The sequence below is a fragment of the Pangasianodon hypophthalmus genome, chromosome 3 (genome assembly GCF_027358585.1).
Source record: "Pangasianodon hypophthalmus isolate fPanHyp1 chromosome 3, fPanHyp1.pri, whole genome shotgun sequence".
NCBI classification, from domain to species: Eukaryota; Metazoa; Chordata; class Actinopteri; order Siluriformes; family Pangasiidae; genus Pangasianodon; species Pangasianodon hypophthalmus.
In genome coordinates, this window is record NC_069712.1 from 10,205,574 (window position 1) to 10,213,450 (window position 7,877).

The following is a 7,877-nucleotide window of genomic DNA, read 5'->3' on the forward strand; positions in this document are numbered from 1 at the left end:
TGAACGTGTGCCTGTCTGAGAAGCACCATGCCTCTCACATAGGCAAAACTGTTTCATAAGGCACTAATGTTTTCAATGCTGCTCAAGTTTGATTGGGACGGATCCATGAAATAGCAATCACAACGTCCTGAACAAAGTATTATTCCACACTGTAGTAAATTACAGGCTGTACTTAGATGCCAAGACATGTTTCAAAAAGTGCAGATCTAGACTGCTACTTGCCTTGAATGTTTATTATGTTTCATCTTAATGACTTTAATTGTAAACTGTTATGGAAACAGTTGTTAAAATGAAATTTTCACATATTACAATGTATGGAGCTGTATACATTTCTTTAATCACTAAAGCAAATACTTACAGCTTCTGTGCTCTATGCTATTTATTTTTACACTTGGTTAAGATTAAACACCTAAAATTCAGGAATAGTATGTTATGCATGAAGGTAAACACCGGCAAGATGGTTGCCTGTATTTGCAAGTTTATAGCACAAATTTCATTCAGAATTAAGCGTTATAGCATCTAAAATATATTTAGAACCAATCTGAAATTGCCTACTGCATGTATTTAGCTGAATTAATTCTTAAATCACTGGTACAGTGCAGGATCTATTACTATCTGCTTAACTACCCAGAATATCCATTCAAATATATAGTACGTTATATAAATTCCTCCATAAAAACTTAGAATACACATTTTCCCCAAAGTGTCCAAATTATACATTATAATTTTGAATAAGCTACATGAAGTGTAGCAATTTCTTAGTTACGATCTGCTAAGGACTCCACTCACTGATCCTCATGATTCAACAAATAATATAAACATTCTTTAATTTTTAATTTCACAGACATTTGTAACATAGGTTTAAATGGCTGAAATGGCCATTTCTTTACAGCATACAACAGATTAGAAGTGAGTTTCCTGACATCTCTAAATAAAGCAGTCTTAATGGTCTCACTCATTCACATATTTGCAATGACTGAACACAAAACAAATGTTTATTCTGAAACCAACATTTTTAACTTTGGAAGTATTAAAAGCAACGGCCAACAAATGATTATATGAACAACAAGAATTCAAACAAGAACTCTGCATTTAACATAACTAAGAAAAAAGTTAACAGCCAAATAATGTTCATTGCTGGGGGGGAAAAGGCTTAGATGGCAGCCCATCACAGTGTCCTCTGAGATTGCAGAGCTACATAGATGACAAATAAAGCAACACTAGTAAAACTCAAACACAGAAGAATAAGATATAAAATTTTTTAAGCAAAATGTACAGTAGCTGGTCAACCTATATATACTTATTTATATACTTCATTTATACTTTAAACTCCATTCTGACTGGAAAATATTCAGCTTCAATTTTCTATGAATATGTGAAAACGCCTCTATACAAAAAAACAAAACGAAAAAACACTTTCCAACTTCCAGGTGAAAATCATTTCTTGTAAAACAGTGTCTTCAGTACATGCCCCTTGGCCCGCTTCCTCGAGAGCCCATGCCTCCAGAGTTGCCATAGTAACTGCCGCCTCCACGACCTGATTATCCATAATTTTTTTTTTTTTTTTTTAAATAGAACAAAAGGAATAATTATATACAGCTGCCTGTTAGAAAGGTATCATTTTTTCCACAATCAATTTGAGCAGTGAGAAAGTGATACTCACCCATTTCAGATGCTCCGCTGGAGGTTGAATTTAAGAAAAGCTCTATGTAACGGTGTTCTGTGGGGAGGGGAATAACAAGGCAAACCATAAGAAGAGAAATGCACCATTTCTGAAATTGCAATATGGATATGAAAATCAGGACACTGTAGATATGATAAGGAACAAAAACAGGAAGCACATACGCATGTGATTCTTATCCTTCGACATGGCTGATACTGCATCTTCATGCGTGGCAAACTCTACGTCTGCCTCTCCTGTGGATTTGCCGTTGGGTCCGACATCAATGTGCACACGGATTGGATGCAGTGGTGCAAAGAACTAGAACAAGAGAGACATTTTTTTTTTTTTTTTAACCATCAAGCTTGTCATAAGGAAGGTTCTGAAGGTGACAAGGACCCTGTGGTCTGTCTTACATTGGCTATGTCTGACTCTGTTGCACGGAACGGAAGGCCTCTCATGTGCACAAAGTGTCCACTGTGAAAGCCCGAGCCTGTGTCCCCGCCACCGTAGCCATGACCTCCCATTCCTCCTCTTCCACCTCGGTCTCCCCTTGCACGCTCTTCAAACATTCCATTACCGAAGCAGTAGTTGTTAAAACCATTGTAATTGTCAAAACCACCATAACCTGGAGAACAGAGGCAAGTTACATTTCAAAGCCTCGATATAGAGTTTATATGTAAATTAACAAAGTGAGCATTATTTAGCTATGTTGTGACCTTAGCATTATTAGTTTCTCTCTGGGTTAAGAATGAATCAAAGATCTTATAATACAAAGGACACGGTTTTGCATTTAAAACCAACTCCTAGAAACATGAAATACATCATGTCTGCATCAATTTCAAATCAAGAAGAAAAGGCACTAAGATGAGTCTGAATAAGGACAAAGGCACCATCTTAACATGGATTTCATTGATTGATTTGGATCAATGCATTTATAATTAATATTTTAAAGCATGGCACTGTGAAAATTGCTTTCTGTTGTCTGTTTACCAAGTCTGAATTGAACTATTGACCAAACATCCTTTGATGTAACTGAGTCATCTAATCAAATAGTCTCGGGGCACAGAATCCATGTTTGAGTTTGGGGGCAAAAAAAAAGATGACCCACATGCAGGCCTACAACAAATGAGTGCTTATCAATTAGTTTGACGCATGCTAAAATTTCCTTGTGAGCTTCAGACATTAAATTTTGGATGAAAACAGTATGCTTATAGGATTTGAAATGATATTTTAGACTGAGGTTTCACATGTCTGTTCATATCATATCTCACTACAGTCCTTTTGCTTTTTAGTCCAATTCTGACTGAATACATACCACCACTGTAACTGCTTCCACTGCGCATCTGGTCCAGAACAGCACCTCCTCTTCCAGGTCCAGGACCAAAGAAGCCCCCGCGGCCCATCACCGGTCTGTCATATGGGCTAGGTCTCTGTCCCATCATCCTCCGGGGGACCTCGTAGTATGCACGGATTTCATTTCGGCTACTTTTGAATATCTCTATATACCTGAGTTTATTAAAATGCAGGGTATTAGCAACACATAAAAACATTAAATGTTGCACTTGATTCACAGAAATGACGAGAGCTTAGTGGGTCAATGTCCCAAAAACCCATGATTTATTTAATTACCTCAGCAAACAAAAATGAGTGGATGTTTAAAGATCAGAGGAAGGGACAAAGGGCCTAATGCTACTCTCACTCCAAAACTTTACTATGAACAGCCCTTAAAGCTTTTAAAAATCAATCCTAAAAAGGCTCCTTTGGATACAGTTTAATGCCCCCCCCACACACACAAGATAATGCTACACATATAGATTACTCCTTCTTAGATCATTTTCCACCCATGTTACAATATGTGAGAAACATGCCAAGATTAACATTATAATAACAACATCATCATCTTTTTCTAATGTATAAAGATGCATGACCCCCAATCCCACATTACAGATAGCATTAATCACCCAGCCCAGTCTTGCCAGCCCCACCTGTGCCCTATTCTTTCCTTGTGTTTCCCCAGAGCTTTTTCTGCTATCTCCTTTGAGGCAAACTGCACGAAGGCTTCCCCTGTGCTCCTCCCCTGGTAGTCCATCGGCAATGTAATCCCATTTGGCACGATTTTCAACCCTTTAACCCAAGGACAAATAACCCCACAGAGGGGGACATGTTAAATAGCAACATTCTCATGTGTAGAAAAGAAAGTCCCCCCAAATTTAGTCCCTTAAATCATCCCATATAACTAATCCTTAGCAACATATTCACTAACAGTTCTGTACAAATTAAACAGTCAAGTGTATTTGACATTTACTCATGGTATGTTAATTAGTGAGACTATGTTAGTCACAAATTAAAGATCAACATTTGGGAAAGTATAAGGTACATATGTTGATCTTTTATATGCATGAGTCTTATGTTAACAAAAATTTTGAGTTTATAGAAGACAGTACTCTCACAAAATCACAGAACTTAAAAAAAAGAAAAAAAAAAGAAAGAAAAAAAACAAAACAAAAAAAAAAACAACACCCTGGGTTAGAAAGCATACCTGAAAAGAACTGAACTATCTCCTCCTTACTGCAGCCGAAAGGCAGTCCTCTGAGCCTCAGCATGCAGCCGCTACTGCTGTCATAATCTGTCGGGCCGCAGCGTTTCAGCACCCAGTCCATCTCACTGCGGTTTGACTTGAACACTGCACAGTGTGATACACTCAGTGACTGCATTTACAGGCACACTCATAATCCGCTCGTAGTCTGATTTGGGCAGTTAGCACTTCATTCAAGTGGTCATGTTAACAGCAAAATGGATTTAATCAGTCATCAGGTTTCAAAAAAAGTCTTCTAAAAGAGACATTTCGATTATAACTCAACCCTGTCGAATTCTCCAAACTGACTGATCAGGTGGTGTTGATTAATTTTTTACACAGTGCTGGCTAAAATTCAAATCATTGTGTGTGTATATATACACACACACACATGTGCTCATTCTAATACATTACTTCTATAGCTAATTCATAGGGACTTGTATGCTGGACACTCCACACACTTTGATAAGGTGGAATTTTTTAAACATCAGTATAGAGGTTTAAAAAAAGGGGGAGGGGCTGTTGAGGAAATGACTGTTCATAGCTGTAAGCGATTACAGGAACATGTTTTGCATATATGCCATGTAAATGTAAAATGATTTTTAAAAAAGTACAATGTGTTGTTCATTAATTAGTACAAAAAAAAACCTGAATCCTTGTCAGATTGCTGTGGTGTTAGGTGAACAGAACAATTCGGGACATCACACCACCCTAGTGTTGATTATCCTCCTATAACAGCACATCCTGTCACGTTTTCTTTACGTTACCTTATTCAGTGAATACGTGCTGACAATCAAATTCAGAAAAGCTGCATCATGAGCAACAAATACCATTAACGTAAAAAATTAACATGACGCTTGTGAAATAGTGACTTTTTCTAAATTCTACAGCAAACAGCCAGTAGTGATCATCAGCGCGCTTAACTGCGTGCAAACACATTAAGCAAATCTGATTTCTTTGCCACTTATCTGACAACTCCGTACATGTACATTTCAATTTCATCCAAAACAAGAGGCCAGACGTTTTCAGTTTAAACACGTGAAATGGTGTGTCTGTTACCTTCAATATATCGATGACCCATATATTTGCGATCTTTTGAGAGGGCTTTTTTAAAGTCCTCTGCTGTTTTTAGCTCGATGAAAGCTTCTCCACTGGGCCTTCCCTCCTTGGAGAAGGTGAAACACACCCCATTCACTTTCCCTACAATATCACAGTCTGCAAGACAGAAAAGAAGACAGTCAGGACATCTGGGCTTCCTGGATTCCACGAGAAGAGGTTAGACAAGTCCATCACAATTACACTTTCCCAGGAGTGAAACAAACTTTGACTTTTGTCTGAGTTTACCAGAAAAAAACGAGGCCACCTCCTCCTGGGTGCAGGACCAGGGTAAGCCTCGGATGCGCACCACGTATCCCTCGTCGCTGTGAGACATGTTAATATCTGACCTCAGCGCAGGCACTGAAACACACACACAAACAAACAAATCACAAAAAAACAGTGGAGAGGTATTCTTTTAAGGCTTCAGGGCAACAATTTCGCTAGACTCCATGCATTCTGTATCACGAAGAACAAATAACTAGAACTCAGGAGTAAATATGTTGCTCATATATGACATTTTTATGGCTTATTAATGAAGCTCAGTCGTGTTTTCACAGCAGTTAACTAGCTCTTTCATCTCACTCAGCTTTGCTAGTTTAACTTGACCAGCTAATGTCATACACACCAAAAACTTTCACCGCCAACCATTTCCATTCAAAGTGGCCCAGCAAAGCTCTCACAAGCAAGTAAAAACCTAGCTGTTTGTCCGTTAATTTTACAATTCACTCAAATTCGCCATGAGCTAGACAAAGTTGCGGGTTTTTTTTCCCCAAGAAATGTATAAACACTATATTTCTGTGAGCACAGGAAGTAGTTAGCTAGCTAGCTAGCAAGCCTGCGTTGCGCTAGTTTACGCTAGCTTAGCAAACTGGCCCAAACTGCACACCAAATACTGCAACAAATAAGATTAACACTGGCTCATACGATGTTTTCCCGTATCTAGACCTTATTAATACAACAAAACTACACAAAACAGAAGAGTAACTCTATACTGAACATTACCTGGTATATTTCTCCGCCGTCTGAAGCCTGTCCTTTCCCTACAGGTAGTGAAGAGCCAGTTACCAACGGCAGAACATTAACAGGGTTGCCAGACCCGTCTACATAATTCCCCGTTTCTAAGAATTAAGTAAGGAATAATAACACATACTGGAGTTGTGTTACAGGAAAATAATCAACGACTAGGTGGCGTGATGCGACCCGGAGCGAAGCGAAATTACTGCTACCATCCTGAAGTTGATTATTTTCCAATAACAGCACGTCCTGAAAGTGATTTATTCGTCTTATACTACAACAAATTGCCAACAATTTATTACAATTTATAATTTAGTAGCATGTTCATGCTTTTTATCCGTTTATAGTTACATTTAATGTTGTGGGAGACAAGTTAGTTCCTGTTATACCACAGCGTACTTGAATTCTCCAGTCTGATTGGTCAGGAGGTGTGCATCGTTTTCGTATAACAGCACAGGTAGTTCCAGGTGTAACATGAACAATAGATTAATATTAATATGCTTGTTCTAATGTTATAGTTTCTATAGTAACAGTTCATACACAGGGATTTGTACATAATCTAAGACTAATACTAAATGGATTTATAACAATGTGTTGTCTAACAGCATAAAACATATAATCGTTGATATAGTGACGCTTTTGTTAAGAGCCCCTTATTTACTATTTATGGAAGGAGTCTCGGTTGTGAGTGTAACAGTCAAAGTTTCAAAATCTTAATGACAGAGATGTTTACACTTTACAGTTTTTCTGTAAATAAAAGACAGAGAGAGAGAGAGAGGCTGCGAGCAAAGGACTGTTTATCGCAACTATACTGTAGGTTTTAATACCTCTTACCATAATGCAAACTGGTAAGTAAAACAGGAACAATAGTTCTATAATCACAGTGTGCAAATGTTTATTTCTAAGTATTAATTTCTTATCTAAATCCATGGAAATTACAATTTAAACTTAGAATACTAGGACAAGCCTTAGCTGTAGTTACGTACCTCAAATAAATACCATTTGTAACCACTGGGTGGCGCTGTTTTTCAGACTGTAGAGCTCGTTAAAGCAGCTGTAAGCAACACTGAGCTACTGTAATTCATACAATGTGTGTATTGTATATATTAACCTTACGTCTTGTTGAAAAGTTCTTGATGCTGCCTCGTGGATCGAGAAAATGAAGAATTTTAAGTGTTAATTTAAAATCCATCTCAGTTGTGAGTTTCCTACAATCTGGCAACCCATCATCAGAAATCTCGCGAGACGTGAAGTTTTTCTCGTTAGCCCCGGGTGGTTGGTGCAGTCAGGCAGCTCTGTGGGTGCAGGTTGGTGTAGTTCACAGAGATTGAACTCCTCACGCTAACATGGATAAAGGTAATGCAGGTTATTCAGCCAAGTGTAGTTTTGTTATGTTGCGGGTCAAATTGACCCATTTTAAAGTTTAAAAATCTAAAAATAATAGTTAAAAGTATTTTTTCAGTATGAAACTTCTTCTGCTTAGCTTAATAAGTGTAATCTACATATAAAATGAAAATGGTTCATTTC

General features: G+C 37.8%; 1 protein-coding gene across 1 annotated transcript; it reads right to left on the bottom strand.

Moving 5' to 3' along the window:
* Positions 1–801: 801 nt before the first annotated feature.
* On the bottom strand, positions 802–6,481 carry hnrnph3 (heterogeneous nuclear ribonucleoprotein H3 (2H9)). Its single transcript, XM_026934239.3, has 10 exons — positions 6,339–6,481; positions 5,583–5,696; positions 5,298–5,453; positions 4,203–4,346; positions 3,649–3,787; positions 2,979–3,169; positions 2,077–2,288; positions 1,846–1,981; positions 1,664–1,720; positions 802–1,537 (listed from the first exon to the last, which is right to left on the bottom strand). The coding sequence occupies exons 2-10, from the start codon at positions 5,668–5,670 to the stop codon at positions 1,461–1,463; spliced, it is 1,200 nt and encodes a 399-aa protein (XP_026790040.1). The 5' UTR covers positions 5,671–5,696; positions 6,339–6,481; the 3' UTR covers positions 802–1,460.
* Between the last annotated feature and the right edge of the window lie 1,396 nt (positions 6,482–7,877).

Coding starts and splice junctions, on each gene's coding strand:
- hnrnph3 (XM_026934239.3), bottom strand. CDS start 5,670: ATGTCTCACAGCGACGAGGGATACGTGGTGCGCATCCGAGGCTTACCC. Junction 3,788..4,202: donor GATAGTTCAGTTCTTTTCAG/GTATGCTTTCTA, acceptor CTTGGGTTAAAG/GGTTGAAAATCGTGCCAAAT. Junction 1,721..1,845: donor GAAGGATAAGAATCACATGC/GTATGTGCTTCC, acceptor CCCTCCCCACAG/AACACCGTTACATAGAGCTT.